General features: G+C 41.6%; 1 protein-coding gene across 4 annotated transcripts; it reads left to right on the top strand.

Annotated features, from left to right (window-relative positions):
* Positions 1-331: 331 nt before the first annotated feature.
* Positions 332-13,826, top strand: LOC135494697 (uncharacterized). 4 transcript variants are annotated; one of them, XM_064782910.1, is made up of 12 exons: positions 332-697; positions 6,383-6,477; positions 7,415-7,489; positions 8,409-8,504; positions 8,914-9,042; positions 9,277-9,423; positions 9,683-9,840; positions 10,198-10,303; positions 10,546-10,720; positions 10,919-10,989; positions 11,638-11,756; positions 11,982-13,826. In XM_064782910.1, the coding sequence occupies exons 2-12, from the start codon at positions 6,424-6,426 to the stop codon at positions 13,018-13,020; spliced, it is 2,169 nt and encodes a 722-aa protein (XP_064638980.1). In that variant the 5' UTR covers positions 332-697; positions 6,383-6,423; the 3' UTR covers positions 13,021-13,826. The 4 variants fall into 4 exon arrangements, with proteins under 4 accessions (XP_064638980.1, XP_064638982.1, XP_064638981.1 ...); XM_064782912.1 differs by lacking the exon at positions 332-697 and adding an exon at positions 1,096-1,231; XM_064782911.1 differs by lacking the exon at positions 332-697 and adding an exon at positions 1,817-2,161.
* The last annotated feature ends 81 nt before the right edge of the window (positions 13,827-13,907 follow it).

Raw genomic sequence — 13,907 nt, 5'->3', positions numbered from 1 at the left:
CACCGGTAAATCAGAAATCATGACTAGCTTAAAAGTTTGGTGACTCACAGAACCGCTACCGTTCACGCACATTCTTGCCGCTCTTTTGACCATAAGTACGCTCGTCTTTTCAATTTTGTTTATGAATATCATAATCGTCAAGGATGGGTAAGTAGGCCATGGATTTTAGTGAATTAAAGCGAATTTCGCATGATCAGCATTTTCGCCCATCTTCTCATCTTCTATTCAAAACTCCAGCGCAGATCAGTCAGGGAATCGGGACAATTGGGTTTCATTCAGAAACTGGCGTTATTTCATTGTTATGACTCAATGCACCAATGGCTTTGATACCGACCGCGGCGCGGGAAAAAGAAGCGCATTCATGCTCGTGCGAAATTCACTTTAAACTAAGCTCCACCACTCACACACGTGGTGTGTCGGATTGTGGCTAGTACAAATGAGAGTTACAACAGCGTAGATCTTGGTGGAAGACATTGTCTGGATCGAAATATATCATCACAAGGAAACACCTCTATGCCATATCTCAAAGTTTGATTTATGGTCGTCAGATCACTACCACACCACATAACACACCTCAATGTCTTGGAATTTGAGCACGAGCTTCCTGAACTGATTTATTCGTAACATGGAGGTAGATTGGACAAGAACTTAAACCCAGAGGATACCAAATCAGTTACCGGATACTCGTATTGATAAGGTAGGATCTCAATATCCAATCTTCATCATTTTATTTTCGTTCGTCAGACACACCCTTCTGAACACAGGACCCCAGAACCCTGAAATTCGAATCTTAAGACCCGTAGAATTGTGACTTTTTTGACTTGTAGGTGTTTGTGCACTGTTTTGAATGGTTTTTGTTTGGAGATATTTAGGTCACATCAACATGTAACCCCTGGGAGAAGCATTCTACCCGCAGTCTTAGAAATAAGAAGGTTTTTGAACTTCTGACAAACCATTATTTGGAGTTTTTCACTTAACCATAAAACCTCTACGGGAGGCATATTCGTGTTGGTCGAAAAGCTTTTTCAAAAGCTGAAAAACCTTTATTTCTAAAGAGGGTGGCATAAAATTTTCCTCGTCGGAGCTGTTGCAGTTGCTTCTCAAGTTCTCTCCTAGTACGCTCACACCGTTTACTTCGTTCATCAGCTATTCATTGGAAGTATCACTCAGCTGGCATTTTACATCGGATTATTCAAGGGACGCAACATTCCAACACAAGCCTTTGTCCAAGGTAGGGTATACTTAAGCGTATCATCCTAGTAATATTTAAACATCTGTCTTAAGTGGTCAGTGACTACTAATGTACAGTTGTGAATAAACCAAACATCAACGAAATCCGACCAGTAGTTTACGCTACAGAGCCCCAAACGATGCGAACACTAGGCGAAAGTCGCCATTAGTACATCCAACCCACAGAAAAGTCACGGCTTGAATATTTTAAAGTAACTGTTTAATTCTTCCTTAAATGTTCATTAAAATGAAAATAAATATTGAACCACATAAAATTCGAATAACGTGGCACGTTACAAATGACGATATTACCCTTCACAATGAAGCTAGGTTGTTCCGGGTCACATACCGGTTGTCCTTCATCGATATTTTCTCGGTCCAATGAACCCAAAGAAAAAGTGTGGACTTCGAGCGTCACAAATATCCCATCAATATTTTCATGATAGTTCAATGATGGATTAACTGCTTGATAATGTTATTCGAATCTTAACAGCGCAATTCTCGACGACGCACAAGGCCTCAACTTTTCGACATGTTATGCATAGTCCTGACTCCTTTCCAAGTTTCCATTAGCAAGGAACGAATGCTCCTCTGAACATTATTGATCAATACTTCCCCGGCCGACTTGATATTTACATAAAACAACAATATGTACAATGCGTATCTCTCGCGCGGTTTGGCAATGCGAGACCCAGGCAAGCTTCTCGTCCCGCTAGAAGTTCTGAAGTACTGCGGACGTTGGCTGCCGTTTGTACCAGAGCAACACTGGACGTGATCACACTGCCGGTCTCCATTAATTGGCACTTATGAACTTGGCTGATATTATATATCAGTAGGATGATAAAGCTATGAATCAGTTGCAAGCATGGCTGTCATGACGATGTAGTTCACTAGAATCATACTCATGGAGTAAATCGGGGATACACTTTCGGTAAGTTCCTTTAACTTAAAGGGTTGACCGTAGGCACCACCGTTTTGGCTAGAACTTAAAATCCGAAAGCCAATAAAATTCTTTCACGACGAAGTGGATGCCAATTTCAAGGGTGGGAGTGTATGTCTCCCAGAAAACAGCCTCCGAGGTTTTAAATGGGCATTCACTTAATGTTGAAGGTGTTCTAGTTGCTTCAGGATTTCGAGTTCTAACCAAAATGGTGGTACCTATGGTCAACCCTTAAACTACTTTGTCACTTTATCGCGGGATAATGATCCTTGCTGTTGCTGTGGCTTCTCCGTTCAAATTCAATGTCAGGTTCCGCTGGAGATCATTCCCAGCTCCAGCGCATTGGCTGGCGAGTCGCCTATCCCATACTCTTGCCTTCAGCGTTCAGCCTTCAGCGTTCAGATTTCAGCGTTCTTCCGCGCAACTCCCAATACAATCGACTGGACCATGTATCATTCTGTTAAAGGTTCTTCTCTCTCTTGGAGCAAATTCGAGATCTTCTTGATACTGGAGGAAGTATCGCCTTCTGCTTACTTTACATTGCGCTACGTTTTCGCTGCAGACGTTTTGGTGTCGCAACTATATCATTTCACACCCTGCACTCAATCGATATGAAAAATATGAAAAATATTCCAGTACCCTTTTATACAGAGTATCGTTTACAATGTAATGCAGAGCAACAATATACATTGGAGGACCTCTTTAAAGAACGCCAGGTGTGGCGTCCTTGGCTTTCTATGGAAGGCGAGTGACTGAACTCGTTGAGCAACTTGGCCATCCTGCATCCTCCAGAAATTACCTCAGAGTCTGACCTGATTTCTCCACAACGACCTGACTAGCCATTTACAAAAAAGTCCTACTGTGGTAGGCCTATTACTCCAACAGTTGTTTTAAACCCAAAAAACAAATCATGCGGCTATTTACTGATGCAGCGTTAACATTCTGAACCAGGCGTGTGCTGACTAATTACAACAATTGGGTGATAGGATGATTGAAGAAATCAAGTGCCATACTATTGTCCATTGACATACATACTTACTGAAAACTCGGCCAAGTCCCATCACAGGGGATCTGAAATGAGTCTAAAATAAATTATATTTATGTAGAGTCCTCTGACTAAGGATAATAGTCCTTTTTTGAGTAAACTTTTTCGGAACACGGACATGAGTCGCGCTGGAAATAATACTGAGATAGAGGAGATTTAGGTTTCCATATTTCGAAGTTTTGACTACGTCACCGTGTAGATTATGTTCTTTAGTGAGTACATCTGAAATGCGTTGCAAACAACTGATAAAAGCCTTTGCCCAATGTCGGTCATTGCTCCAGACTCCCTCGTCGAGTACAAACTTAATGATATTCAGTTGATATCGTCATTAAAACATTGACATAGTAATTATTAAACCATCAAATGAAAGTTTTCAATGCCATGTTCGGGGCGACAAGTGCGACCCTGAAACACACATGGTACTGCAATGTATAGACCTCTCCAGCTGTCGAGTAGGTTAAAGCCTGGAATTGAGGTTAAAAGTATACATTAATTAAAGCCTCGTCATTGGCCGTCAAGGACTAAAGATGCTTTCTCAGGCGATAATAGTACATATTCACAAAGCTAATGATGTTAATAAGACTATATTCAATGGTTTGACCCTGTTCTGTCAATCGTAAAATGAACAAAGGGTGCTGAAGTTGAGGTTATCATTTGGAGAAGCCGATTCTCATAAACCAAACACTGAAAAACCTTCTCATTTTGAATTGGCACATTTCCATGGTAGTTAAACTGATGTACAATGAAAAAGATACGCTCTTTAAAATGGCAAAGCGTGCGCAGCAAAATGCAAGGAAAATCTATGTAAACATATCACATCGAACAACAATGGATTTGATTCGAGATGATTCTAGAAGGCCAACTTTCGTCTTGCTCTATTTATTTGAGTTTACTCTCGAAATATCAGCAAACACCAATAGTTTACCCTCCGGGCAGGTAAACATGCTATAACCTATTATAACTATTTGATTTTTGTCCAATTACATTATATTTTACTCTCATCATACACGTCTTACACAAAAAGCTACGGTGCTGAAATGGACTGACAGAAGAGAGTAAACATAGCACGTGTGCAGACGAAATCGATCTAGAGGAAGGGTAAACAACGCTCACTTACTGAGATTTTGCCGGCAAATAAACTCTAACTTGGAGCCTTTATCAACTGAATACGGACAGAATGAATATGTTTATTTTTCTCAGACTTGAAATTATAATGGAAATTGATACCTCAATGTCGGTACTGGTTGACGCACCAAACAGCGCTCGGGTCAAGTTGAAGAAGCAGTAGTGCTTCGGGAGACAACCAATACCTCCAATCTCGATACCAAATCCCGAAGTATCACCGTATTGGTTGTTTTTATATCAAAACCATTAGTAGTTCGCGCCCCAGAGCCCAAAACCTTCTGAGATAACATTTGCGAATGGACAAAAGACAACCAAGGACCGCTGACGGATCATGTTTTATCAAGAACAACTATCCACGTTACCCGATTGTTCGATTGGTTCGACTACTACTTATTTGGCCCATTTTAATTGTGAGGAAAATCATTCCATCTGTTTGCCACGTGACATACTAGTGTATGCAGACACATGCACAAATGAAATGACACCAGCTTTTAATACTTGATATTGTGTGTACATATCACCTATTAGTGTTTGATCATGATAGTTGATATATAGAAAACATATCGGCTACCCTGCCCATTTTCGGATTGTGTTCTTCGCCGATTTATTTATTTTTTTGGTGGCCTTTATGGTGAAGACACTTCACCATCTGCAGGAATGGCAGAGACCAGAGCAAGGATACTTCTCCTGTTTATATACCCTGAACTTCTTAATAGCCGGATTAGCTATTCTGATTTCTGTGTCTTGCTTAGTTGGTGACGAGGACGAATGGAAGGTCAGACTCTCAGAAGGTACATGTTTGCGTCAACAGTCCGCGTGATGTCGGAGATAATGGGTCGACCATAGGCACCGCCATTTTGGCTAGGACTTGAAATCCTAATGCAACTAGAACACTTTTAAAACGAAGTGAATACCAATTTCAAGGGTCGGAGTCAGTGTTTGTTTTCCAGAGATCAGACTCCCACACTTGAAATTGGCATACTTTGAAGGAATTCTATGATATTAATCAGTGGAGGACGCTTTTTTATAATTGCAGGTGCTATTTATCAAGTATTTTGTATAATATGGTTATTAGATAATTAACCACCACTTGTCATATTAGTAAATTACGGTCAGAAAAACAAGGCCATTAAGCTTGACAATGCAATTATTTCGTTTACACAAGTATATAATGATGTATGAGCATTACTTTCATGTCGTTGATCTAAATAGTTTTTTTAAGTTATACCGCTCGGGCAGGAAATAAATCCCCAAATAGTGGTTAAGGCAAGACCCATCAAGTGTCAGACATCGCAAGGTTTCTCTGCAAACGACTGTATGGAAAATGATGCAATTTACAGGGTGTTTCACATCTGTTGAACCTAACTCACGCGTTGCTGTTTTTCGTGTGTAATACTGCAAGCTTTACATGCAGATCTCTTGTTACACACAGACCTACTTAATGCATTGAGATTGATAGGTTAACTTTTAACTCCAGACAGTGTCGACAGCTGGTTTTGAAGTACCTGTTAACCTATTGATCAATACATTTCAATATTGTTCTGTCGACATTGCTTTTGCCTCCCACTTTACAAGTACGTGTACATGTACGTGTATTTCATTCAAAAAAATATCTACGTGAAAAACACATTTTTCAGTGAAGCCTGGGGAAATACCCCTGCCTTGCCACAGTCCTGGTGATGTCAATGTGTTCTGCCAAACCACGGCGAGAGGAACAGTTCCATTTTACACGAGAACAGTGTTCTTACTTACTTACTTACTTAGGACCCTTCGTGCCCTAGGTGGCACATGGGGCGTTCCCCAGGGTCCTCCACTCAAGTCTGTTGGCTGCTCGCTGTCTGGCTGCCTCCCACGTTAGGCCCTTCTCTTGAAGTTCCTTTGCCATGGAACGCCGCCAGGTCTCTCTTGGTCTGCCTCTATTCCGTCTCCCCTGTGGTGTCCATGTGAGTGCTCTCTTTGGCAATGCGTTTGCAGGCATTCGGAGCACATGGCACATTGTTCTTAAGTGGTCCTAAAACTATTTTAATACTTTTTGTTTTCAGGTGTCCATTTTGTCTTGATCTACATAATTTGGAGCATCGACATGGCGCATAAAGAGGAGATTAAGACGGAGGCACAGCTTCTCGAGTTCTGCACGGTAAGCATGGAAAGAAACGACAACCGCAACAACATTAACCGAATGTATGCTGTTCATCAATGAAGATACACGTACATGCATACCGTATACATCTTCATTCTATCAAGCATATACATCTTAATTCTATCAATATGTACGTGTAATAATACGTATGGTGCTCTGAGTATTAGTAAATGCCTTTACTTCAGTTTTTTACGGGAAGACTTCGTGTAATGCTAGTGTAATTTTGATTAAAAGCATTTACTAGTCTTTTTCCATATTGTACAACTACTCGATGATTTTAACCTATTCGACCAAACGAAAAGTTCTGGTTTCGCTATCTAATCATGCCAAACCGTTTCAATCATGCACAACTCCTTGATATTCTCTAGCCGAAAAAAAAAATCTAATATCTAGACCTCTTATTGAATGACTTTGCAAAAGAAATGCGTGATATCTTGAACTGTTATTGAACGACTTTATAAATAGCAAGTTCAAACATACCAGTGAGAATAAATATGACCATACCAAGGTCGAGTATGTATGTGACAACTATGTTGATGGGGTACTTGTGTCTGTATTGACCATTGATTTGAATTTTTGAAATAACAGTTATGCCGAGCGTTGAAAAAAGGTGAATTTAAGTAGGAGACTTAACCATTAATGAACAATATGCCTAGTTATAGAAGTACGCCTGGACTGATTTAGAATAAAGCCTGATAAACATATTCCTGAGCCTACAGGCGGCGTGCATCTCGATCTCTACTGTCTCGTAGTACATCGGTACTAATCTACTGCGATGTACAGTGAGACAGTAGAGACATATATCGGTGATTTATCGAAACTAAATCAGGCCAACCTGGCTCCTGCCTGTATCTTCCTCTAAGCAGAATGACAACTTCTTTCTTTACTGGCGTCACGGTCATTACTACTCATTTCCTTTTTTGTCATCTTCCAGCACATGTGTGATGAGCTTATCAGAGGTGTTGTGTACGGGGATGAAATCGAAAATGAGAATCTCCTCAAATATAATGTAAGTTTTTTGCATAGTCTTACTGGTATCTTGAAATTGATTGGTAAAACGTCGTGAAAAGTCAAGTACTTTTTTCCTTGCTGCAACGATCTCAGTGGCCGATAAAAGGAAGCCTTTCTTCTGTCTGGTTGCTCAGAGATGCATATATATCGGATCAAAAGGACCATTTTAAGGCTGTTTTGCAAACAAAATGCTCCTAAAACTCCTACACTGGTGTCTCGTATCTAATTCTCAGATGTCAGTATCAGCAGGTTTGGTATTCAACCGTAGAGCTTCGGAATCCTGGCAGATGCAGCTATACACTTCACCCAGTTCTAGGACAGTAATACTAGACGCTTATATCAAAATTGCTAAGCTCTAGCATACTTAAGAACCACTTCACTCGTACTTTTCCGATATGGTCTATGTGGAAACTGTCAGAGACTTGCCTGACTCGTTTTGTAACCGTACAGCATCACATCTATGTACATTACAAGTTGTTTGTTTTTCGTCATCACGATCAATGTTTTTTTAGTAAAGACAACATGTTAGAAATTATTCGAATGCACTCTATGAAAGATATTGGTCTAACTGTTGGCAAGTGAAGAACGTGCAAGTAAATTTGCCTTTGGTGATTCATCATCAAATGTAAGCAATATTTTCAAAATGGTATTTTCACATGGAAAATGATAGATTTCCGATTGCTACATCCGTATCTTGGCAGATTGTAGATGTACGAGAAGAAAATCGGGGCAACATTAAAACAAAACACTTCTTGACCGACATCGAGTCGGTGATGATCTCGCACTACTATCTATAAAACGTCTGAGGTATTATAGTCACACAATGGACCAGTGAGTAGTGCTGGATAAGGAAGCAGCAACCTCGATGTTTCCCCACTGTATTTCGCTCCTGTTAACCCAATGTTTCTAATTAATAGGACAGTACTCTGCATCTCGACGCGAAGCACCCGTGGGCATCCCGTCTCATCAACTGCTTGGAGTTACATTATCAGTGCACCAGCAGATGGAGAAAGGTATGATGTAGCTATCACAATCAAAGCTGCTGGCAATGCAGAAATATATGAGGACGAGTTTGTTTTCAATAATCAATCAATTGCCACGGCACCAGCTGGCACCTTGACCAGTAGGGTTAATGAGAAATATGCAAGGCCTAGCTCGCCTCGAAATTAGACAATGATACGAACGCCATTCTGTTCAACCATGGTTCCGACATTAGTGGTAATGAGGACTTTAATTGCATCATGGCTTACCTCTGAGAAAGAAGTAGGGAAATGCATACCACCAAAGGTGTTGACTGAAAGCAATCATTGCATGACGACCACCATAGATACCTTTTAATTGTCTAGCGAAGAAAGTCTAATTGTCATCTTGGCAGCCAGCTTTTGCTATGCCGCTGACGCATTTCACATGATTTCCTTGTAGTTAATCGACGACAGCCGAGAGGCGGACAAAGATATCTTAAATAAGCTACACGAGATTCAAAAGAAGGCACTTCACGCGCGAGTAGCGGCCACGATTGAGGAGCTGGAGGAGTGGAATGGTATAATCGAGGTAGGTTTTCAATGTGCAAAGTCCGCATTAGCCAAGGATACGCCTCAGATATGCCGGTTTCGGAAGGTATATATAAGCTGAGGAGAACAGTTTGATCGATGGACATTTTTTATCTTAAGCGAGTTTCAAAACGCCAGGGGCACTAGTGCGACTGGTTACCGGTCCGAGTCTGACAGTGTCTTGTACTAAGGTTAAGATTGTTTGCCAAGGTAATGATTTTCTCCTATTTCACAGGGTATAACCACGGTTCACCAAGAGACTGTAGACAAGGTGCAGAGTCTATACCAAGAAGCCTTAGAGACACCTTGTCTGAGGAAAAGACTTGCTGCTGTGGAGAAACCAGAAAGAGTAGTACCCATATATAGTATCAAAAATAAAGATGTAAGTAAGTTAATGTCATCGGTTATCAATGCGAAAGGCCATATCTTGTATCAAACATCACGGCTAGCCAACGTGTCTGATTTCCCTTCCGATGGGTGACATGAGTAAAAACTATAGTAAATGCTTTTACTGAAAACCCATGTACATCTTATAGCAGATCTTTCCGTACAAAAATAAAGGCATTTGCTGTAATTTTTTATTCGTTCTGTTGCCTGGTCCAACACGGCTAGTGAGCGTCTTCCCCTGATCTTTGTTTCAGTTGATGTTGAAGCGTGGCGAGGAGCTTCAACTCATAGATAATTCCGACAGAGTTATATGGAAGGTAAAGCGGGAGGATACTGGTAAAATTTACACAGCGCCATCTATATTATTAGTTCTTCCTGGACCAGATGACAGAGCGGAAGAGGAAGTACAAGAGTGAGTATAGTAAACACGTCTCGTGATTCCAAGATTAGTTTCGATCATATCAGAGGAGTTTCACAGCGAAGACAGATCAGCTGTCATCAAACATACCTTGAAAAATACCTTGAATCCTGGGAAGTGAAAAAATCACTTCTCATCTCCCTGCTCTACCCCCGAAGTGATATTTGGCGATACGTTCGGCTTCATTCGGAGATGGTACTGCGAACCGTCAAATAGTTTTGGGGATTTCGCGAATATCCTCGATTAGCGAAAAGAAAAATCAAAAAAAGAAATATCGTAGTTCACTACGAAAATTTAATTTGCAGTCTTTTGATACATTGTTAAATAAACAGCAATGTCTCTCGTTTACAGACTTCACACCAAGTTGAATGACGCCCTCTTTCGGACCACAAAGATCGCCACCGAAAGTCTCGTCAGCTTCTTGACCACACATCTTACAAATGTTAAGGAGGAAAAGGTAAGAGATGGTCGACTCTGTTAAGTGATGTGACGATCCTTTTAAAGTTGTTACCAGACAGGGGCGCCAAGTTTGGGGCACTGGCAGTTTCCTATGGGCAGTGAGCACATCGATGGTGTACATGTATAGTTGCACTGTGACTAAGCGGGAACCATCATGAAATGGCACTAACAAATTATCTGATTCACCAATTCTCGGCGGCGAAGTTTGGGCTTACCTGGGCTCACATTCTTTCATTCCAGCGCGAAATTCTCCAGAGTTCTGACAACGGTTTGAAGGAATCTCTACAGGGTACACTAAGCACGTTAGAGGGCGTTGCAAACAGTCACCTGACTAATGTTGATGGCCAAGAGGAACTGCTTGGCGCTATCAGAAGTCTGATGGTCCGTGCTTCCATGGGGTCTGGTGATGGAACAGGTAAATTGATGGGCAATGTGAACTTTACAGTCACCATCCCTCCATCTTGAAGATGTCAATGAGCCTAAAAGCAAAACATGCTTCTTGCTTCACCTGAGGACGTTGAGCAGTATCAAATTTGGTAATCTGTGCGCCCGTACCAAGCGGCCAATGACCTATTTAAGTCAATTGCAAGCAAAGCATATGTCCTTCTTTCAGCTGACAGAACTGCAAGTCAGGAGATGCGCGATGAATTTTCGGTCCTCTCCAACATCATGGAACAGTACAAGGTAAGTGTGGTGCAAAAGTATGCGCTCTTTCCCCTTCGGATCGTCCCATTGAGTTCATATACCCTTGCCGATGTAGGCCTGGAAGCCGTTTCGTGGGGGTCGATGTTACCAAGATTCGCCATGGTGGCCCTTTGATAAGACAGAAGAACAATGGGAATTTAGGCCTGGGTACGAGTGGGCTTTGTTTAAAGAGAATAGACCACGTATTGGGCAAGGCTGAACTATTTTAACTGCGAGTTGAGAGGCATTATAACGCAATGCCATTGTCCCAAGATCAAGGAAGGGATTAGTAAGTGGCACATACACACAGAAGAGCTCAATGCTAATAGTTGATTATATGACCATAAGCTGTTGGTATGAACAAACCAGTCTCTGTTAAGGCCATTGTCTAATTCTTTTCATTCGAAGGAGAACCAAAGAAAGTTAAAAGGGTATTGGTTAAGCCTTTCGCAACAAAGTGACCAGCCTGCAGTTTTACCCTCTATTCATGCATTTCGTATACTCGTACATATGTAATGCACAGAGTCATTTAAACTTTCCGGAATCTTTGAGTGGAGTTTTCTCAAAATGAAAAATGTGCTGATTGGTTACTTCGTGAAATCATCGACGAAATGCCATTCAAGGACCTAACACATGTATTTCTTTCAGTCAATGGTCGACGACCTGAAGAAGACTAATAATAACCTCGAATACGATCCACAGGGAGGGCTGCAGGTCCTGCGCATGAATGTCGGGCCCAAATCGGACGAGGGAACCAGAATAAGACGGTGAGAGAATGAGAATTTGTGGCGATAATAGAGATTCAGATTTTGATAGCGATAACGAAGTGGCATTTTGAGAGCGGATATCGCATTGTCGTTAGAAATTCATTGACCAAGCTGCTTGCTGCTGGAACAACCGACAGTTTCGTTAAATTTTCTCATTTTTATTCATCAAATTTTGGGTTCTTGATGATGTCATTCCTTTAGTTTGTTTGTGTTTTCTAATTTCAGGTTCTGGGAAGTGACGTACATTACCAAAGAAATCCAACGCGTGGAAGAAGTGACCTACATTCCCGAGTCGCCCATGACCCCCAGCAGCGCCGGTAGTGTCGAATACTCAGACTTCTCCTTTGGTGAACAGTCGGAGACAGCGGAGTCGGAACAGATCACAAATCAGAGTGGTGAGGAACGCAGGCGGTTCTTCATAGAAGGTGTCATCGACCCGAGAAATGGTGAAGTAATCTCGATGAAGGATGCATGCCAGTACGGCATCCTTGACCAGGGTAATGGCGAGTATGTTGACATCTCGACAGGAGAGCGCTGTCCGATCCCCGAGGCTATGAATGATGGGAGGATCGTTGTGACTTTCCAGACTGCTACGAAAAAGGAGGATCGGGCCCATTCCCTTGGGTTAGTCACGATCAGACATAAGCACCCAACGAAGTCGAAGAAGTACCACGTAAGCTGTGTGGTTCACCCAGTCACCGGTAAAATGTTACAGAAAGACGAAGCCCTCGCGCAGCACATTTTAGACGAGACCTGCTCCATTTACAAAAATCCGAAATCAGGGAATGAAATGCTCATCTCAGAAGCAGTCAATCGGAAGTTGGTTTTCGCTGACGTAGACGCAGAAAGTGGTGACGAGGAGGACGAAGAACCGCAAGAGACATCAAAGTCGTACATCATCAATGCCGTAGTTGACAGGCGGTTAAAGCGCCGTATTTCGTTCAAGCAAGCGACTCTGATTGGTTTGATTGACAGGGCCAGTGGCGCCTATAATGACAATGTGACGGGTGAGAAGATGTACGTGGGGGAGGCTATAAAGCGAGGCTTCCTAAAAGCGAAAGAGATTGACAATCCGAAGTCTATGGACATTGACCCTGATAACCACGTGGTTATAGAAAAGGTGGAACACATTCGACAGAAGCTGCTTCGGCCAATCAAGGTAATCAGGGCCTTCCAGGCGATGCGGATGGCTGGCAAATTAAAGGGAAAAAATAGTGAAATAAAGGAGAATGGGTCAACTACGATCCCGGAGGAACAAGAATAGACTAGACCAACTACATGAAGTACATTGACGTATTCAATCAATTCGGTCCTCAGTGTAGATTTCGTCGTTTCGCCATTTTAATACCACTTTCGTCCCCCAAACACAAATAAAAACTGCATTGCAGTTTAGCCGCAGTCGCGCAGATTCTAAGTAATGGTATCCTGAGAAAGAGTGCGTTGTTGGAACAACTACACACGCTGTAAACACATTAATAACAAGGCAGAATTCTGTTCACAATTATCCCATGAACTATTCCATGCGATTCATACTGTATTTGATCTTTTCGATGTTTTGTATCGCAAGCGTCTTGATCTCGTGTATTCATGAGGTACCGACGCTTCGACGAATCAAGGAACGTAACATTTCGAACATTCAATTCTTGGAAAAAAGTACACAAGTCGTGCTACGTGCAGCATCAGCGAAGTAGGAAGAAGCCGGAATCCAACCTAAGTAGTTGCTTGCAGGTCAAGCTATTCGTTCGTGACTTCGCTTTGTTGAGACACACTGCAACTTCTACAAGTTTTCTAGATCAATTTTAAGCATTTTTCACACTTTCTATGTCACGAATGCTAGTTACACTATAGCGTAACATATTTTATCCGAGTCGTTTTGTATTATACATACACCTTTCACATGAAATCATAGGTAGATTTCCAGTTCTTTCATTCAACAGTTCTGTACCATTTTTATTATCAGCAGAATAGAAAAGATCTTGTTCTTAACATACTGCAGCTCCTTTTAACACTTCAAACTTGTAATTAAAGCTCTTATTTATGAAGATGTAATAAACGAATTGGAATGACGGATTTGCTCTTGTTCTCATTGCTATATGTTAAGGAAGTCCTACTGATCAAACTACGACTGGCACTATCCTGAAACGTAGCAAC

The sequence above is a fragment of the Lineus longissimus genome, chromosome 10 (assembly GCF_910592395.1).
Source record: "Lineus longissimus chromosome 10, tnLinLong1.2, whole genome shotgun sequence".
NCBI lineage: Eukaryota > Metazoa > Nemertea > Pilidiophora > Heteronemertea > Lineidae > Lineus > Lineus longissimus.
Note: the sequence above shows the minus strand (reverse complement) of the source record. Positions and strands in the feature narration are given on the sequence as shown.

Excerpts from the sequence above, each read along its gene's own strand:
- LOC135494697 (XM_064782909.1), top strand. The coding sequence starts at position 4,969 with ATGGTGAAGACACTTCACCATCTGCAGGAATGGCAGAGACCAGAGCAA. Across the intron at positions 5,132-6,382 it reads GAAGGTCAGACTCTCAGAAG|GTGTCCATTTTGTCTTGATC; the intron begins GTACATGTTTGC and ends TTTTGTTTTCAG. Across the intron at positions 11,757-11,981 it reads GAGGGAACCAGAATAAGACG|GTTCTGGGAAGTGACGTACA; the intron begins GTGAGAGAATGA and ends TTCTAATTTCAG.